This window comes from Macaca fascicularis, chromosome 11 (genome assembly GCF_037993035.2).
Source record: "Macaca fascicularis isolate 582-1 chromosome 11, T2T-MFA8v1.1".
NCBI classification, from domain to species: Eukaryota; Metazoa; Chordata; class Mammalia; order Primates; family Cercopithecidae; genus Macaca; species Macaca fascicularis.
Window position 1 is genome coordinate 59,938,966 of NC_088385.1, and position 20,510 is coordinate 59,959,475.

Genomic DNA, 20,510 nt, shown 5'->3' on the forward strand with positions numbered 1-20,510 from the left:
TAACATTGCAACCCACTCAGGCGTTTCCAATGCCTTTATTTTCCTATTTGAGGGAAATATCATTTCCCCAGACCAAGGGCAAGATGGGTGACTAAACCTGGGAATGGCCTCAACCTTCCTGCAAGCAGTAGATCCACAGCACATGGTTAATAATTTATGCTATTAAGGTTAGGCTACTAAGGCTATTAAGGTGTACAGTCCTAACGGACACACCTATGAATTAGATACACCTGTCAACAGAAGCTGGTCAGATCCATAGTTAAGAACCAGAGCAAGATGGTCTGAGTTTAGTTTCTGACTCCACCACTTACAAGTTGTGTGAACGGTTGGGTGCAGCAGCTCTGCCGGGAATCCGGGCCCTTGGAAGGTTGAGGCTGGAGGGTTGCTTTGAGCCCAGGAGTTTGAGACCAGCCTGGGCAACATAGCCAGACCCTGTCTCAATTTTATTTTAGTTTTTAAAAAGTTGTATGACTGAGAGCAAACCAGCTAGTTTCCGAAGCTCATGAACCATTCACTCAACAAAGCAACCACCTCGTAAGCACCAGGCAGTATTTTGGGAGGTAGCAAAATGTAAGCTCTCTGCTCTCAGAGCTTACATTCCAGTTAGATGAGACAGAAACTTTAAAAATAAATAATTAAAATATAGAGTGTAACTTTATTGAATCCAGAGAGTCTGAGGCTGAATTTTGGGAAAGGAGAAAAGAAACATCAGTTTTATAAAGTTGAAAGAAAGAAAAAAAAAAAAACAAGTGATTAACTGATTTTATGTTCTGTTCTTCTGGCCTTCTCTTTAAAATATTTCTCAAATGGAGATGATTCAAGGAATTTGAAGATTTTATTTTTGTTTTTGCTTTCTGGCTTTGCTTCGAGTAAGGCTTTTTTTTTCTATATTTGAGACATTTTGCAGATACACAGAATCCTTTAAGAGTAGAGTTTGGAGTTTACATTGAAGGTGTCAAAAATTCTACTATTAGAGGAAATTAAAATACCATTCATAATGAGAATAACAACTTTATAGGGGAATTACTAGCAATTTATGAAAGGCTTTTTTTCTCCAAATGGTCAAAAGAATTGCGTCGGAGATTTGGATGTTCTTTTGCTATGGTTCGTACAGTCTGTATTTGCTCTTCAAATAACTTTGGATGACTTTTACATGGCCACATTACTGTTTCCATAAATGATATTTTTAGGAATTGGAAATAACAAAAAGTTCTGGTAGACTTGCCACTTGTCCTTAATAACTTGTGTAGCTAAATGTCTCTTTCCCAAAAAGTGATTGAGAAACAGTATCAGCTAGGATTTTAAATGTTAAATGGATGGGTTGGGCACGGTGGCTCACGCCTGTAATCCCAGCACTTTGGGAAGCCGAGGCGGATGGATCACTTGAGGTCATGAGTTTGAGACTAGCCTGGCCAACATGGTGAAACCCCATTTCTACTAAAAATACAAAAATTAGCCGGGCATGGTAGCATGCACCTGTAATCCCAGCTACTCGGTAGGCTGAGACCAGAGAATCACTTGAACCCGGGAGGCGGAGGTTGCAGTGAGCAGAGATCATGCCATTGTACTCCAGCTTGGGCAACAAGAGTGAAACTCCGTCTCAAAAAAAAAAAAAGTTGGCTGGGCTCAGTGGCTCACGCCTGTAATCCCAGCACTTTGGGAGGCCGAGGCAGGTGGATCACGAGGTCAAGAGATCGAGACCATCCTGGCTAACACGGTGAAACCCTATCTCTACTAAAAATACAAAAAATTAGCCGGGCATGGCGGCAGGCACCTGTAGTCCCAGCTACTTGGGAGGCTGAGGCAGGAGAATGGCGTGAACCTGGGAGGCGGAGCTTGCAGTGAGCCGAGATTGCGCCACTGCACTCCAGCCTGGGTGACAGAGCGAGACTCTGTCCCCTGCCCAAAAAAAAACGTTAAATGGATGTTTTTATGTAAGACAGTAAGAAAACCACAGGACATGCAGTGGTTTGGTTGCTGGTTAGTTGTCATTATCATTAACTTTTCTATTGTTTAAATTTCAGAAGAAAAATCTTTGTGTGCATGTTAAGATTTTTCGAGATTGATAATTACATAAGGCTCTGGTCTCAAGATCCAATCCGTGTCCATTTTGTTTCAATGTCACCAAAGTAAAATTGATTATAGGGTGATTCTGCTTTTTCTCTCCCATTAAAGGTTTTCAGGGGAAAAAAAATTGTTCCTCTCTTACCATCTTTTTATTTCACTTTTTTGAGATAAATTCTCACGCTGTTACTCAGGCTGGAGTGCTGATGCAATCACAGCTCACTGCAGCCTCAACCCTCTGGGCCCAAGCAATTTTACCACCTCCTCTGAAACAGCTGAGACCACAGGTGTACACCATCATGTCTGGCTAATTAAAAAAAAAAATTTTTTTTTTAGAGATGGGTCTTGCTATGTTGCCCAGGCTGGTCTTGAACTCCCGGGCTCAAGCGATTCTCCCACCTCAGCCTCACAAAGTGCTAGGATTATAGGCCTGAGCCACCATACCCGGCCATATCTTGTTTAAAAAAAAAAAATAAAGTTCTCCATTATTTGATTGAATGTTTTGTTGTGCTTCGTTTTTTGAGACAGTCTTGCTCTGTTGCCCAGGCTACGGTGCAATGGCGTGATCTCAGCTCACTGTAACCTCCATTTCCTGGGTTCAAGCAATTCTCCCACCTCAGCCTTCCAAGTAGCTGGGATTACAGGCACCCGCCATCATGCCTGGCTAATTTCTGTATTTTTAGTAGAGACAGGGTTTCATGCCTCGGCCTCCCAAAGTGCTGGGATTACAGACGTGAGCCACCGTGCTTGGCTGGTTGAATGTTCATAAATTTCAAAAACATACCAAAAGAATGCACTTGAAATTTTAACTTTATTATTTTCCCATTACAAAAGTAATGCATATTGATTACATAATAAAAGGGAGGGAGCTCAAAACATATAAAGGAGTCTATGCTTTTTTCTTTTGTTTTTTTAAAGGAGTCTGTTTTAAAATTGCCTATTACCCTATTCCAAGGAAAACTATTAACATTTTGCCATATTTCATTTTATCAGTCTTTTCCTATGTATTTTTGAACATAGCGCAAATATTACTGTATATAAAGTCTTATATTCAGCTTTTTCAACATAAATTACATTAAAGTTATTTTTTTTTTTTTTTTTTTTGAGACGGAGTCTAGCTCTGTTGCCCAGGCTGGAGTGCAATGGCCGGATCTCAGCTCACTGCAAGCCCCGCCTCCCGGGTTCACGCCATTCTCCTGCCTCAGCCTCCCGAGTAGCTGGGAGTACAGGCGCCCGCCACCTCGCCCGGCTAATTTTTTTTTTTTTGTATTTTAGTAGAGACGGGGTTTCACCGTGTTAGCCAGGATGGTCTCGATCTCCTGAACTCGTGATCCGCCCGTCTCGGCCTCCCAAAGTGCTGGGATTACAGGCTTGAGCCACCGCGCCCGGCCCATTAAAGTTATTTTTATGTCAATAAAAATTATCTTTGTAAACATAATTTTAATGGCAAAATGACATTCCATCATACAGACATACTATAATTTATTTAAACACTCTCCTAAAATCAAATATTTAGTTAGGAGAAGGAGTTAGTAGGTCAAAGCATATAAACATTGTGCAGATCACTGTGGCCTAGAAAGGCTGTTCTTTTTTTTTTTTGAGACAGAGTCTTGTTCTGTTGCCCAGCCTGGAGTGCAGGGGTGCGATCTCGGCTCACTGCAACCTCTGCCTCCTGGGTTCAAGCAATTCTGCCTCAGCCTCCCGAGTAGCTGGGATGACAGGCAAATGCCATCATGCTCGGCTAATTTTTGTATATTTAGTAGAGACAGGGTTTCACCTTATTGGCCAGGCTGGTCTCGAACTCCTGACCTCAAGTGATCCACCCGCCTCGGCCTCCCAAAATGCTGGGATTACAGGCATGAGCCACCGTGCCCGGCCTCAAAGGCTGTTCTTGAGAGCACAGGGAGGAAATGCAGCGACTCTGCGGGTGAGGGGTGGTATCAAGGCTGGCAGCAAGGAGAAGGCTCACAGGTCCTGGCCTAGTCGCTCCAGCTCGTTGAGGAGGAAGTCCATATCAGCACAGGTCAGCGCAGGGTTGGCCACAACCACACGGAAGAAGTTACCCCGGGTTCCCTGGGGCTGGTAGCCAATCATCATGGAGCCCTCCTTCACCATGCGCTCCTTGAGCACGGGGGCCACCTGTGGGAGAGTGGAGAGAGATTCCAGTTGCAGCCTGGGGTCGGCTGACAGGTAGGCTGGCTTCTTGTCCTGCCAGGCTTTCAGAGGTGCTTTCCCCTCCCACCCAGCCACCTTCTAGGGGTAGCATACATTGGTCAGACCTTGACCTTGGCCTCAGTTTACCTTTTCTGTCATATCTAACCTGCTTGACCTTCTCTATCTTCTGCTTTTCTCCCCATTTCTCCCATCTCCAACAAATCTGTCATGTGGGCCATTTTCTGCCAAATCTTGACTTTCTCTTGATTCCTAACACTGCTTTAGTCTAACTTCAAGCCTTGGTCATCTAAGGCTTAGTCAACACCTTCTTCTCCCCTCTCTTAATTCCTGTAATATTTTTGATAATATTAATCTGTGCCCTGTGATCTAGCAAGTAATTTACAAAATTGCCTTGAACACATTGCTTCCAAATAGTAACTCTTGTTTTATAATAACAACTCCATCAGGGCAAGAACATTTGTCCTTTCGGATCATCTGCAGCACCTAGTACTACTCTATCTTTAGGGACCAGGATATAACACAGCTCCTTGCCTCCAGGTGGCACTTCTAGACTGGCCTTCCCGGGTTGCTCTGTCCCCAGCACGGGTGATAAAGCTCTTCCATGATCTTTCTGCCTCATATCTGTCCTGGGCCTGAGTTCCCAGCCCAATTGCCAGCACAGGGCTCTGTGTACTGCACACTGGTAACTTCTCTGACTTCTCCTGTAACACCCCTCGCTTCTTCTTACTTACCAGAAATATACCTTCCTCCCCATCCCCAACCCTACCCCTACCCAAAAGAGCGTCCGTGCCTCAGAGCAAGAGATCAGCAAGGGGACCTGCCATGCCACTCCCAGCCAGCAGGGGGCAGAAGCGCATCAGGTCCCTAAGGGGAAAGCAGAGCGGCAGAGCACGCCTACCTTGGACAGCCTCTCGTGGTAATCTGGACTGTCCTGCTTCCCTCGCAGGCTGGGGGGTACGAACCAGAAACACACATTGACAAACTCAGGCTGAGAGGAATGAGAAAGAGGAAGGTGTATGCTGAGGAACGGGGACCGTTTTCCCTCTCCCTGCCCTTTTTCCTCCACTAGGGCTTTAGTTGGGGTTAGGGAGCTGCAAAAGAGCTGGGCGGGGGCAGGTGCCACAAAAGAGAAGGGGGTCCTACCTCCATGACTAGCTCCAACCCTTCCCGCTTCTTTATTTCCTCTACCAGGTACCTGTGAACAGTGAGAAACCATAGGCGGGGAGGAAAAGCAGAGATCCAGAGACAAAAGAGGCCTACTTAGAATGAGCCACAGAGAGACCGAGAGAAAAATAATCCCGGGGAGCAGGAAAGGGGGAGGGGCAGTGACCCAGGAGAGGGGAACAGGGACGACCCCCCACACACCCCCACTCCACCCGCCTACCGGGCAAGGGCAAAGGCCTGGTCGATGCGCCGTTCCAGCCCTTGATCGCCCTGTGCCTTCCACATGAGCCACAGCTTCAGACAGTCCACACGGCGGCCACACTGCACTACCTTGTCTCCCGTGTCCAGAGCCACATCGTAGAACTTGTCCTGCTGGAAAAGGTAGCTGGCCTGGGACCCATGGCAGCGCTTGAGCAGGTTCTGTGTAGGGGTGAGGAGACTGTCAGACCCTACCCTCTCCACCGAGGCTTTCCTCCAGGGCTGCACTGTGGGGGTCTTAGCTCAGGATACCCTTTTCTTTCCCTGGAACCAGGCGGCACTGCTGGGATGGCTGCCTGCTGGCTCCAACCTTCTTTGGGTTTCCTCTCAGTACCCAGGGTTCTTCCTAAACTCTGATGGCAACTTCAAGCTAGAAACTCCAGGATACCTCTGACTCCAACTTCAAACTGGAACCTTTTCCCTTTGAAAACAGGACCCTGGGGGAGTGAAGGAGCCTAATACAGGATAGGATGGTAGCAGAGATGCAGCTTCAGAAGGGATGGTAAGGAGAATAGAGAAAGGCCTGAACTTTATCTAAGGTAGGATAGAGAAGGCAGAGCTCCAGAGACAGGTGGGGCTGGTGCAGGGGCAGGGGCAGACCCACCGAGGTATCCTGGAGAAGAAGTGCAGAGCATTGCAGGCCTGCGGCGAGGAGCTTGTGGGGATTCCAGGCCACAGAGTCAGCCCTGGATGGGGTGGAGCAAAGGCAGGTCAGTGGCTCCTCCTCCAGCTGCCCAACCAGAGCCCCTCCTCCTTTTCCAGGACCCCAGTAAAGGTGCTTTGGTCTCACCCTCACCCCGGCATCAGGAAGAATTGCCACGTCTGACCTCCCAGCTCCAATCAATCCTCTCCAGTCCCCCTCCCCTCAGCCTCCTTCCCCAGCCATGTTAAACTCCCTAGTCCATGATGATTCTCTGGACCAATGGTTTGAAGGGTGGGATTTGGGAAGAAGGGGACTGTATGCACCTCTGGATCCCATCCAGGAGATGCCTGTGTGTCTGTGACAGCAGGACGCTCCCACCCCAGGCAGCCTGTGGAGCAGGAGGAACAACGTGGGCCTTGGCCTTGGCTCAGCCCACCCCACCGCACCCCCAAGCCCAAGTCCCACTCACATCCACATGCAGCCAGAGCCCATGACGCTGGCACACATCAGCAATTGCCTCCAGGGGGTCAAAGGCCCCTAGCACAGTGGTGCCAGAGGTGGCACTGACCAGGAACGGCACAGCACCCTGTTGCCAAAATGTAGAGGGAGAAAGATGTAAAGTCATCTCAAAAGCAACTCAGAGCCTGGTGCTGGGCCCAGCTCTAAGCTCTTTGCATGCCTAAAATGGCCCATTTCAACCTCACAACAATGTGTTACTGTCCTTTTTAATGTGCAGTCAGGGACACTGAGATTCAAAGATCCAAGCAGAAGCTCCAGAGATGGACTTTGAACCTAGGTTTTTATTTCCAAAGCTCATACTCTCAAAAAACTTGAATGTTTTACTGGCAGATCCAATGCTACTGAAAAAGGCATAGTGGCTCACACCTATAATCTCGACACTTTGGGAGGCCAAGGCAGGATTGCCTGAGGCCAGAAGTTCAAGACCAGCCTGGGCAACACAGCAAGACCCCACCTCTAAAAAAAAATTTTTTTTTTTAATTAGTCAAGTGTAGTGGCGCATACCTGTAGTCCCAGCTACTCAGGAGGCTGAGATGGCAGGATTGCTTCAGCCCAGAAGTTTGAGGTTACAGTGAGCTATGATTGTGCCACTGCACTCCAGCCTGGGCAACAGAATGAAACTCTGTCTCAAAAAATATAAACAAACAGGCCAGGCACAGTAGCTCAGGCCTGTAATCCCAGCACTTTGGGAGGTGGAAGCCGAGGCAGAGGCATGAGAATCGCTTGAACCCGGGAGGCAGAGGTTGCACTGAGCCAAGATCGCGCCATTGTACTCCAGCTTGGGCAAAAGATCACGATTCTGTCTTAAAATAAATAAATAGGCTGGGCGCGGTGGTTCACACCTGTAATCCCAGCGCTTTGGGAGGCTGAGGCAGGTGGATCATGAGGTCAGGAGTTTAAGACCAGCCTGGCCAACATCTCTACTAAAACTACAAAAATTAGCCAGGCGCAGTGGCAGGTGCCTGTAATCCCAGCTACTCAGGAGGCTGAGGCAGGAGAATCACTTGAACCCGGGCAGCAGAGGTTGCAGTGAGCCGAGATTGTGCCATTGCACTCCAGCCTGGGTAACAAAGTGAGACTCTGTCTCTAAACAAACAAACAAACAAACAAATAAATAAATAAATAAATTTGAATAGTACAAAAGTTTTTTTTTTTTTTTTTTTTGAGACAGAGTCTCGCTCTGTCGCCCAGGCTGGAGTGCAGTGGCCGGATCTCGGCTCACTGCAAACTCCGCCTCCCGGGTTCACGCCATTCTCCCGCCTCAGCCTCCCAAGTAGCTGGGACTACAGGTGTTCGCCACCTCGCCCGGCTAGTTTTTTGTACTTTTTAGTAGAGACGGGGTTTCACCGTGTTAGCCAGGATGGTCTCGATCTCCTGACCTCGTGATCCACCCGTCTCGGCCTCCCAAAGTGCTGGGATTACAGGCGTGAGCCACCGCGCCCGGCTTAGTACAAAAGTTTATGCAGAAATTGAATTAGTAATTTTTAAGACTACCACAGCTTGATGTGGTAGCTCATGCCTATAATCCCAGCACTTTGGGAGGCCAAGGCAGGAGCATTGCTTGAGCCCAGGAGTTCAAGACCAGCCTGGGCAACCTAGTGAGACCTCACCTCTACAAAAGAAAAAAAAAAAAAAAAGTCTGGGTGTGGTGGCTCACGCCTGTAATCCCAGCACTTTGGGAGGCCAAGGCAGGCGGATCACCTGAGGTCTGGAGTTCAAGACCAGCCTGACCAACATGGAGAAACCCCGTCTCTACTAAAAATACAAAATTAGCTGGGCGTGGTGGCACATGCCTGTAATCCCAGCTACTTGGGAGGCTGAGGCAGGAGAATCACTTGAACCCAGGAGGTGGTGGTTGCTGTGAGCTGAGATTGCGGCACTCCAGCCTGGGCAACAAGAGCGAAACTCCATCTCAAAAAAAAAAAAGAAAAAAAATAGGTGTATAGTGGTGCACTCCTATAGTCCCAGCTACCTGGGAGGCTGAGGTGGGAGGATCACTTAAGCCCAGGTGGTCAAGGCTGCAGTGAGCCCTGATCGTGCCACTGCACTCCAGTCTCAGCAACAGAGCAAGACCCTGTTTCAATTTTTTTTAAGTTAAAAAGAAAAGAAACGCCCAGGTCCAGATGGCTTTGCTGATAAATTCCATCGAACATTTAACAAAAATTGGTAACAGATCATAAACTCTTCCAAAAGACAGAATATACAAAAATCAATTGTATCTCTATACACATTAGCAATGAACAATCTAAAAATGAAATTAAGAAAACAATTTCATTTACAAAAACACCAAAAAGAATAAAATACTTAAGAATTGATTTAACAATAGAAGTATAAAGCATATACTCTGAAAACTACAAAACACTGTGGAAAGAAATTAAAGACCTAAATAAATGGAAAGATGTTTCACGTTGATGAATGAGCACAACTCCTATCAAAATCCCAGTTGCCCTCTTTGCAGAAATGGACAAGCTGATCTTAAATTCATATGGAAATTCATGAAACCCAGACTAGCCAAAAACAATCTTGAAAAAAAGCAAAGTTGGAGGACTCACACTTCCTGATTTCAAAACATACTACAAAGCTACAGTTGAATCAAGACAATGTAGTCTACAGGATAGACATGTAGATCAGTGGAACAGAACTGAGAACTCAGAAATAAATCCTCACATTTACAGTCAACTGATTTACAACAAGGATGCCAAGACAATTTATTGAAGAAAGAATTGTCTTTTCAACAAATGGTGCTGGAACAACTGGCTATCCACATGCAAACAATGCAGTTTGAATGCCTTTCTCATATCACACCCTCAAATTAACTCATATTGGATCATAGGCCTAAATCTCAGGGCTCAAACTATAAAACTCTTAGAAGAAAATATAGGAGTAAATCTTTGTGAGCTTGGGTTAGGTTAGATATAACACCAAAAGCAGAAGCAACCAAAGAAAAAGTAGATAAATTGGACTTCAAAATTTAAAACTTTTGTACTTCAAAGGACACTATCAAAAAAGTGAAAAGTCCAACAGCAAAGACATGGAATCAACCTAGGTGCCCACCAACAGTGGATTAGATTTTTTTAAATGTGGCATATACAAACCATGAAGTATTATGCAGCCATAAAAAAAGAATGAAATCATGTCCGTTGCAGCAACGTGGGTGCAGCTGGAGGCCAGTATCCTAAGTGAGTTAACACAGAAACAGAAAACCAAATACCACATGTTCTCGTAAGTGGGAGCTAAATACTGAGTCCACATGGACAGAAAGATGGGAATAAAAGACACTGGGGACTGTAAGAAGCGGGAGAGAGGGGAGAAAAAGTTGAAAACATACCTATTGGGTACTATGCTCACTACCTGGGTGATGGGTTCAATCGTGCTTCAAACCTCAGAATCACACAATATACCCTTAGAACAAACCTGCACATGTCCTTACTGAATCTAAAATAAAAGTTTCAGAAAAGTGAAAAATCAACCTAGAGAGTGGGAAGAACATATCTGAATATCATATATCTGATAAGGGACTTACATCTAGAATATATGAAGAACTCAGTAACAAAAAGACAACGTAATTTTTTTAATGGGCAAAGGATCTGACTAGACATTTTTTCAATAAAGATATATAAATGGCTAATAAGCACATGAAAAGATGCTCAACATCACTAATCATTAGGGAAATGCAAATCAAAACTACAATGAGTTACCACTTCATACCCATTTAGGATAACTACTATCAAAGTAACAGAAAATGGCGGGATGCAGTGGCTCACGCCTGTAATCCTAGTACTGTAAAAGGCTGAGGTGGGAGGATGGCTTGAGCCTAGGAGTTTGAGACCAGCCTGGGTGACACAGCGAAAAGGAATTTTGGTAGAAATGTGTCTCTACCAAAAATAATTTTTAAAATTGGCCACATGTCGCAGTGTGCACCTGTGGTCCCAGCTCCTTGGGAGGCTGAGGTGGGAGAATCACTTGAGCCCAGGAGGTTGAGGCTGCAGTGAACCATGATCGCACCACTGCACTCCAGCCTGGGTGACAGAGCAAGACCCTGTCTCAAAAAAACAAAACAAAGCAGAAAATAACAAGCATTGTCCGGGCGCGGTGGCTCACACCTGTAATCCCAGCACTTTGGGAGGCCAAGGCAGGCGGATCACAAGGTCGGGAGATAAAGACCATCCTGGCTAACACCCCGTCTCTACCAAAGACGTGACACTCCGTCTCCACCAAAACTACAAAAAAAAATTAGCCAGGCCTGGCGGCAGGCACCTGTAGTCCCAGCTACTCGGGAGGCTGAGGCAGGAGAATGGTGTGAACCCAGGAGGCAGAGCTTGCAGTGAGCCGAGATCGCACCACTGCACTCCAGCCTGGGCGACAGAGCAAGACTCCATCTCAAAAAAAAAAAAAAAAAAAAAAAAGAAGAAGAAGAAAATAACAAGCGTTGACAAGGATGTGAAGAAATTAGAACCCTTGTGCACTGCGGGAATGTAAACTGGTTCAGCCACTATAGAAAACAGTATGGCAGTTCCTCAAAACAATTCAATAGAATTACCATATGCTCCAGCAATTCCACTTCTGAGTACACATCCAAAATACTGAAAGCACGGTCTTGAAGAGATTCCAAACAACAACTCAAACAGATAAATGGATAAGCAAAATATGGCATATATGTACAATGAAATATTATTCAGCCTTAAAAAGGAAGAAAATTCTCACATGCTACAACATGGATGAACTTTGAGGACATTCTGCTAAGTGAAATAAGCCAACTGAAAAAGACAAATACCACCAGGCATGGTGGCTCACGCCTGTAATCTCAGCACTTTGGGAGACCGAGGCAGGCAGATCACAAGGTCGGGAGTTCGAGACCAGCCTGGCCAAAACATGGTGAAACCCTGTCTCTGCTAAAAATACAAAAAATTAGCTGGATGTGGTGGTGCGCACCTGTAACCCCAGCTACTTGGGAGGCTGAGGCAGGAGAATTGCTTGAACCCAGGAGGCGGAGGTTGCAGTGAGCCAAGCTGGCGCCATTGCATTCCAGCCTGAGCTACAAAAGTGAAACTGTGTCTCAAGAAAAAAGAAAAGAAAAGAAAAAGACAAATACCGTATGATTCCACTTATATAAGTACTTAGAGTAGTCAAAGTCATGGAGACAGAATGGTGGCTGCCAGGGGCTGGAAGAGGGGGTAATGAGTTGTTGTTTGATGAGTATGGAGTTTCAGTTTTACAAAATGAAGAGTTCTGCTGGATGCAGTGGTTCATGACTGTAATGCCAGCACTTTGAGAGACCAAGGTGGGCAGATCACTTGAGGCCAGGAGTTCGAGACCAGTCTGGCCAACATGGCAAAATCCCGTCTCTACTAAAAATACAAAAACTAGCCAGGTTTGGTGGCATGGGGCCTGTAATCCCAGCTACTCAGGAGGCTGAGGCACAAGAATCGCTTGAACCCAGGAGGCAGAGGTTGCAGTGAGCTGAGATTGTGCCACTGCCCTCTAGCCTGGGGGACACAGTGATACTCTGTCTCAAACAAAACAAAACAAAAAACAAGATGAAAAGAGTTCTGGAGACTGGTTGCACAACAATGTGAATGTATTTAACACTACTGAACTGTACATGTAAAAATGGTTAAGATGGTAAATTTTATGTTACACACACAAAAAAACAAGTAGAACTGGCAGCAGATTCTCAACAGAGACCCTTCTGGCATGTTGGGTGAGTCAGTTCTTGTTCATATAGAGCTATCCCTGTACATTGCAAAAATGTTTAGGATCCCTGTTTCCCTCTCAATAAACACAGTAATGCCCACTGGCTAGTGTCACAACACAAAGCAAAATAAAATAGTTCCACACACTTCCAAATGCCCACTTGATGACTAGGAGAGTGGGGGTGGATGGCAGCACCAGCCCCAAGCAAGTACCTATGGATGAGGAAGGCTATAGGTGGGGTGGAAACAGTCCAGGCAAAGGGGGGAAGCTGCTCCAGCCCCATATCTTCAATTCCAGAAATATCCCATGGCCTCTGCACACACACAGAATCTTCTTGTCTACCCAAAGGGGTACCACCTAGTTTATTTCCTTTCTCCCTTCCAGTCTCAGCTCAACCATCCCTTCTGAGGGAAGCCTTCCCTGACTCCTTCACCTCCTGATTAGGTCAATTCTCCTGTATTCTATGCTCAAAGAGCACAATGTATCTCACCTTCATAGCACATATATATATTTTTTTTTTACATATATTTATGAATATCAGTCTTGCTTACTGGAATAAAAGTTCTATGAAAAACAAAATGGGTGAAGGATCTGAATAGACAGTTTTCCAAAGAAGATATACAAATGGCCAATAAGTACATGACAAGATGCTTAATATCATTAGTCATCAGGGAAAATCAAATCAAAACACAATGAGATCCCACTTCACACCCACTAAATGGTATAATAAAAAAAGATATGACAAGTGCTGGTGAGTATGTAGAGCAACTGGAACCCTCATACACTGCTGTTGGGATTGCAAACTGGTGTAGCCACTTTGGAAAACAGTCTGGCAGTTTTTTAAAAGGTTAGATACAGAGTTACCATATGACCCAGCAGTTTCACTCCTAGGTATATAACCAAGATAAATGAAAACATATTTTCACACAAAAATCTGTACACAAATGTTCATAACAGTATTATTCATAAGAGTCCCAAAGTGGAAACAACCCAAATGTCCATCAACTAATGAATGGATAAATAAATGTGGTATGTCCATTTAATGGAACATGATTTGGCCATAAAAGAAGGGAAGTGCCGATACACGCTACAGCTTGGATGAACCTTGAAGACATTATGCTATGTAAAAAAAGCTCATCACAAAAGGCACGTATAATATGATTCCAGAATTCAGAACTGGCAAATATAGAGAGACTAACTAGGTTACTGGTTGCCTAGAACCGGGAGTTCTGGGAGAATTAGAGACCGATGGCTAAAGGGTATGAGGTTTCTTTTGGGGGAGATAAATGTTCTAATACTGATTGTGATGATGTTTGCACAACTCTGCAAATATGCTAAACCACTAAATAGTACCCTTTCAGTGGGTGAATTACATGTTAGGTGAATTATATGTTATGTGAATTATATATCAATAAAACTATTACCAAAAAAGTTTCTATAATAAAAAGAGAAACATCACTACTCTAATTGCGGCCCTTACTGCTACTCAGAGGTAACATCCACATATCAATAAATATATACTGTTATAAATAACAAAAATGGGCTCATAATGTCCTTTTTTTTTTTTTTTTTTTGAGACGGAGTCTCGCTCTGTCACCCAGGCTGGAGTGCAGTGGCGTGATCTCAGCTCACTGCAAGATCCACCTCCCAGGTTCACAAACATATGATGTGTATGTTCACACATCATACACATAGCCTCCCGAGTAGCTGGGACTACAGGGGCCTGCCACCACACCTGGCTAATTTTTTGTATTTTTAGTAGAGACGGGGTTTCACCATGTTAGCCAGGGTGGTCTCGATCTCCTGACCTTGTGATCTGCCTGCCTCAGCCTCCCAAAGTGCTGGGATTATAGACGTGAGCCACCGCACCTGGCTCATAATGTCCATTCTATACTGCAATTTGCAATATATATTTACTATATACAGTGGAGATACTTTCATGTTAGTATATATAGTCTCATCTATTCTTTTAAATGGCTACCCAGTACTCTAATAATAGTAATAAATAATAATAACAACAATACCAGTAGCTTGTATTTATACAGTGCATCTATGTGCCAGGCAATATTCTAAGTGCTTTACATATACTGATTCATTCAATCCTTACAATAACCCTATGTGGCAAGTTCTATATTCTGTCCATTTTACAGGGGATGGAACTAAGACACATAGATATACCATAATTTATTTTATCTACTAATGGACATTTAAATGTTTTTTTTAAACATTTGTGGCCAGGCATGGTGGTTCACGCCTATAATCCCAGCACTTTGGGAGGCCGAGGCAGGTGGATCACCTGAGGTCAAGAGTTCAAGACCAGCATGGCATTGAACCCCATCTCTACTAAAAATACAAAAATTAGCCAGACATATTGATGCACGCCTATAATCCCAGCTACTCGGGAGGCTGAGGCATGAGAATCACTCGAACCCAGGAGGTAAAAGTTGCAGTGAGCCAAGATTGTGCCATTGTACTCCAGCCAGGGTGACAGAGTGAGACTCTGTCTCAAAAAAGAAAAAAAAAAAATGGCCGGGTACAGTGGCTCACACCTGTAATCCCAACACTTTGGGAGGCTGAGGCAGGCAGATCACCTGAGGTCAGGAGTTTGAGACCAGCCTGACCAACATGGAGAAACCCCGTCTCTACTAAAAATACAAAATTAGCCAGGCCTGGTGGCACATGCCTGTAATCCCAGCTACCTGGGAGGCTGAGGCAAGAGAATCGCTTGAACCTGGGAGGTGGAGGTTGCGGTGTGCTGAGATTGCACCATTGCACTCCTGCCTGGGCAACAGGAGTGAAACTCCATCTCAAAAAAAAAAAAAAAAAAAATTTACATTTATATTTATTTATTTATTATTTTTGAAATCACACCACTGCACTCCAGCCTGGGTGACTGAGTGAGACTCTGTCTCAAAAACTATTAAAAAATAAAAATAAATAAAATTGTACAGATGGTGCCAAAATGCCCTCCAAGGTGGCTGTAGCAGTTACATACCCCTCAAAGTGGAGGAGTGTGCTAATGTCCCCTCATCCCCACTACTCACAGCCTTCACCAGTGCCTCTCCCCTCCTCAGCCTCTCCCTGCACAGACCCTTGCAGCCCACAGGAACCTTCTACACTACAGTGCAGGCCCCCAGCACCCTCCCTGTGGTGCTGCCTGGGACTCGCTCTCACTCAGTCCTGCCTCTCAGAATCCAACCCGGCATAGGTGTCTGGGCAGAGCCCCAGAAAGCAATGTAGCGTCCTCACCCCCAGGTTCCCCACAGTCACTTCAGCCCACAGGGGAAGATGGGCATGGAGATGAGAGGGATGAAGGGTGCCTTGAGCAGGGAGAGCCCCAATAACCCTCCAAGAAGGTTGGAGGCTCCATCACCCCAGCGAGCCTCACTTACTCACCTCAGCCTCAGCCATACCAATCTGCCTCTCCAGATCCTCGGGGACCATTTTCCCTCTGAAAAAGAAAATGCAGAGGGTACAGCAGGGACAGGTTGTCTGTTGAAGGCAGGGTAAGGTGGGGTTAGCAATGCAGAGATGACAGTGCTAGTTTTTCCCTCAGGGGTTGAAACAGATCTCAGGGCAGAGGTGGGGGACGCTGGCAGGCTCTGGTAGACCAGAACAGCAATTCTACTGAACAGCGAGGGGAGAGAGGTCCACCAGCGGTAAAGGGCCCGATGCCAGAGCATTCTGGCAGCAGGAAGGTACTCTGTGCCAAGCTGGGTCACAGCCATGTGGGCAGAAGGACCTTCACCTCTCATCAGCCTTGACTACTCGGACACTGTCGGTGCCAAGTCCCAGAAACGCAGCTCCCTTCTGGATGGAGTAGTGACACTGCGGGGGAAGGCAGAGGGCAGGTTAGCACAACTTGATTGGGGAGGGGAGAGAAGGTAAAAGTCAAGTGTGAGCTCCAACAGATGGGATCCTATAGACAAGGGCTTCTCAAATGTTAGCGTGCATACGAATCGCCTGGATGTCTGGTTAAAATGCAAGTTCAGGTCCACTAGGTCTGAGGTCTGGGGTGAGGCCCGAGATTCTGCATTTCTTTTTTTTTTTTTTAGACAGAGTTTCCCTCTGTTGCCCAGGCTGGAGTGCAGTCGTGCCATCTCAGCTCACTGCAACCTCCACCTCCCAGGCTCAAGAAATTCTCATGCCTCAGCCTCCTAAGCAGCTGGGAATCCAGGTGCCCACCACTATGCCTAGCTAATTTTTTGTATTTTAGTAGAGAAGGGGTTTCACCATGTTTCCCAGGGTGGTATCAAACTCCTGAGCTCAGGCAATCCGCCCACCTCAGCCTCTCAAGTGCTGGGATTATAGGCGTGAGTCACCGCGCCCAGTCAGATTCTGCATTTCTAACAAGCCCCAGGTCATACCAATGCTGCTGGTCCACAGACCACACTCTTGAGTAGGAAGAGTATGGACTGTGTCCACTGTACTCACGGCCCCTCCTCTGCCCCCAAACAGAAGGCAATGTGAACAGGAGCAGTTACTGGCCTCCTTGACTGGAAGGAAGCACATCCGCCTGGGGGCAGGCTGGCCTTGCAGGATGTGGGGAGGGCAGGGAGAAGACCTGGAAGGTCTCTACTTAGCTGGCTGGAGATTAGAATCAGGAGCCCAGGGTTGGGCCTGTGCCTCTTCCCCACCTCCTTCGATGTGAATAGTGCCAGGGGCGGCAGTGTGCGGAGGCCCCTCTGCTTGCAATCCGGGTAGCGCTGATAGCGGGCCAGATTTACAGCATACATGTTGGAGATGGAGCCACCTGTCATAGGGAGGGGGCGATGGCAAGAGGAAGGAGCACTGGGTCAAGACTGGAGCTTGCCTCCCCTTCCCTTTCCACCAGAAGAGCTCATCAAAGCAGCAGGTATGACTGGCTCCGAGGCCACAATTCCCAGGATCATGCCATCTCAGAATGGATCCAGGATCAGATCCTCTTGACCACACCCCTCCACACCTGGGGCTGCCCCCAAGAGACAGCACCCATCCAGAGACAGCAGGAACTAGACCAGTGATCCCAGGGAATAGTGACAAACATGAGCAGGAAGGGACGAGACAGCCTCCTCCCTGGTCTGGCCTGGGTCCAGCTGGAGAGGAATCAAAGAGGAATCATCCCTCCCTGCCAGATGCTTAGAGCAAGAGAACGGTGCAGAAGGAGGAACCCATAAAAAGGGCAAAGAAAGGTCCCCCTCATTCTCACAAACCAGGGCAGAAGATTCCATCCCCAGAGCTCCAGCCCACCAGGGCCCGCAGTTTCCTCAGCACCTCCTCTTCCATGAGCACAAACACGGGGGCGATTTCATATGTGTACCTGCCAGGAGAGAGAGCGACGAGAAAGGAAAGATGGGGAGGGACTGCCCAGACAGGCCCTTAAACTGCACAGGAGTCAGAAAAAGGAGGCAATGAACAGTGAGCGAAGGAAGAGTCCAAGGAGAAGAACAAGTTGGTGACAGAACCAGGGAAGCAAGAAAGAGAAAACAGAGGTCAGGAGGCCTGAGAAAGTTTGGAGAAAGGGGGTCCAAAGGATACAAGGAAAAACTCTCTGCCGATAGGGATTCCTAGAAGCAGTAGAGAGAGGGCAGAACCATTCTCCTCCCCTACCCCTCAGGCACCTCTCCAGCAAACCTAAATCCTTTGTGGGATGGTAGAGGGGCCGTGGGATGCTCACTGGCTGGTGTTGAGGCTCTCAGTGATAATGCGCCCGGCCAGAGCATGGGGATCCAACCCTGAGAAGAGCTGGTTGAAGAACCGAGGGTGACCTGGAGAAGGAGAGTACGCCAGGGAGCTCAGAGCAGAGTTCAGGGCAAACTCCCAAGTCTCCTTCCCAAAGAAGCCAGGGCCCACCAGTCTTGACACTGTAGCGAATCACAGTCCGACACCGCTCCAGGATCTGCTCCTGCGACTCGCCCTGGCACCGCAGCTCCAAATCCAGCAGCTGCTTCAGCTCCTCAGGCTCCTTCCACTCACAGACCTAGGAAGAGAGCCAGGGCTGCTGGGGGCCTGGGATGCCTGTGGACTGACTGTCAAAACACACCTCCACAGACACGAGACACGGCCAATCTGCACTAAAAACAACTTTGGGATATTTCCAAAGTAAAACTCTGAAAATGAGAAGAGTAGTGAACACAGTAAGACTCAGAATGTAAATCCCTGAGGTACCCGGGGGGACAGGGATGAATTCTGGGGAGAAACCTTATCAAAAGGAGGAAAGTTCTGAGCCAGATTTGGAAAGAAAAAGAGAAGGCTTGGGCCGGGCGTGGTGGCTTACGCCTGTAACCTCAGCACTTTGGGAGGCCTAGGCAGGCAGATTACCTGAGGTCAGGAGTTCAAGACCAGCCTGGCTAACATGGTGAAACCCCATCTCTACTAAAAATACAAAAATTAGCCGGGCGTGGTGGCACATGCCTGTAATCCCAGCTACTCGGGAGGCTGAGGCAGGAGAACTGCTTGAGCCCAGGAGACGGAGGTTGCAGTGACCTGAGATCGTGCCACTGCACTCCAGCCTGGCCGACATAGTGAGACTCTGTCAAAAAAAAAAAAAAAAAAAGACAGGAAGGAAGGAAGGAAGGAAGGAAGGAAGGAAGGAAGGAAGGAAGGAAGGAAGGAAAGAAAGAAAGGAGGCTGGCTTGATGGGAAGGAGGAGGGGGAAAGGACTCACCTTCTGGGAGGCACTGGTTCCTTTCTGAATGGCCTCATCCACAACAACCCCAAACACGGCCCGGAGCAAGGCTTCCACAGCCACTGGGTCCCCAGCAAGGGAGGGGAGTGCTTCTGAGTGAGCCATCAGGATCTGTGGCAGAGCAGAGTCATTCCCTACTCAGCCTGTGAACCCTACCTGGACCTACCCAGCAGGAGCCTCATCTTCCAAACAGACCTGAGGCCCAAGTCCTGCAGCTCAGTCTCAGCCTCCAGTGCACAGACAAGGGCAAGTGAGAGTGCCCAGGGAGAAAGCCAGTGGGAACAGGAGGGAAAGAAAACGCAGACAGTGCTGAGCAGGTGGACTCTAGTGGCCATTTCCACCTAAGGCAGAGACAAACTTACCTCTCTGCTCAGGAGAGCCAGAGGCAGGGTGCAAAGGTAGCTCCTCAGAACAGTGGGACCAAGACGGCAGAGGGAGTGGGGTGAAAACAGCAGTCACATGGCCATAATTCTCATGACCTTTGCCCCAAAGAGAACTTTGACAGATTTGGGATAGGGACAGCAGGGTGAGGTGAAGCTCCCTGAATAATCATTAGCTGACAGAAGGAGATGGGAAATCAGATGAAAGGCAAAACCCATGCTGCATTAACCCCACGGTGGCGAGAACCAGAGGGCCAGCGCAAAAGAGGGGACCCGCACTGTGCATCCCAGGGCCCAGCATGGGGGTGTCTTGAGGGCAGACAAGGGCCTGAGAAACTGCCACAGGTGACCCTGGAGACTGAGGCGGAGGGCGCCTGAGAGGCAGGGACGTAAAATCCCCCCACCTTTTTATTTTTTGAGATGGAGTCTCACTCTGTTACCCAGGCTGGAGTGCAGTGGCACAGTCCTGGCTCACTGCAACCTCTGCCTCCTAGGTTCAAGAGATTCTCCTGCCTCAGCCTTCCAAGTACCTGGGACTACAGGCGTGCACTACCACACCCGACTAATTTTAGTACTTTTAGTAGAGACAGGGTTTAGCCATGTTGGTCAGGCTGGTCTCGAACTCCTGACCTCAGGTGATCCACCCGCCTCAGCCTCCCAAAGTGCTGGGATTACAGGCGTGAGCCACCATGCAGGCCGACATAAAATCCTTTAAGCAGGCCTCAGAGGCCAACCTCTTTTGCATCCCAACCCCCAGAGTCTTTTCAGAACTGCCCTGCTTTCTAAAGCCCTCTCCTAGAGCAGGAAGGAAAGGGGTTATATTGAGGAAGCACTTGCTAAACAAGTGCGATCCTGTGCCTTCCGGGCGGGGAGTCCTGTTTGTAGTGAGCACCAACTGTGTTCACCACATGGTGCTGAGGACTGAGAACACCTCCTCACCCCACTG

At 47.3% G+C, this 20,510-nt stretch overlaps 1 protein-coding gene across 44 annotated transcripts in view; it reads right to left on the reverse strand.

Annotated features, from left to right (window-relative positions):
* Nucleotides 1-2,856: 2,856 nt before the first annotated feature.
* CSAD (cysteine sulfinic acid decarboxylase) overlaps nt 2,857-20,510 on the reverse strand; it is a 33,368-nt gene continuing 15,714 nt past the window's right edge. For 6 of the 44 annotated variants that reach the window (XR_012420285.1, XR_012420284.1, XR_012420295.1 and 3 more), the window contains 14 exons: nt 19,164-19,295; nt 18,350-18,476; nt 18,174-18,264; nt 17,710-17,816; nt 17,155-17,270; nt 16,266-16,345; nt 15,914-15,968; nt 6,774-6,890; nt 6,628-6,692; nt 6,266-6,347; nt 5,734-5,823; nt 5,383-5,434; nt 5,138-5,227; nt 2,857-4,203 (listed from right to left, as the gene is read on the reverse strand). Coding sequence is in view for 26 of the 44 variants with exons in the window: in XM_045365321.3 (XP_045221256.2) it covers nt 4,030-4,203; nt 5,138-5,227; nt 5,383-5,434; nt 5,624-5,823; nt 6,266-6,347; nt 6,628-6,692; nt 6,774-6,890; nt 15,914-15,968; nt 16,266-16,345; nt 17,155-17,270; nt 17,710-17,816; nt 18,174-18,264; nt 18,350-18,476; nt 19,164-19,295 (1,488 nt within the window). In the remaining 18 variants the exon portion in view is untranslated. Of the gene's footprint in view, nt 4,204-5,137; nt 5,228-5,382; nt 5,435-5,623; nt 5,824-6,265; nt 6,348-6,627; nt 6,693-6,773; nt 6,891-7,827; nt 7,888-15,913; nt 15,969-16,265; nt 16,346-17,154; nt 17,271-17,709; nt 17,817-18,173; nt 18,265-18,349; nt 18,477-19,163; nt 19,296-19,379; nt 19,601-20,510 lie in introns of those variants that run through there. The other 38 variants (XM_005570976.5, XM_045365324.3, XM_045365322.3 and 35 more) reach the window with 20 other exon arrangements.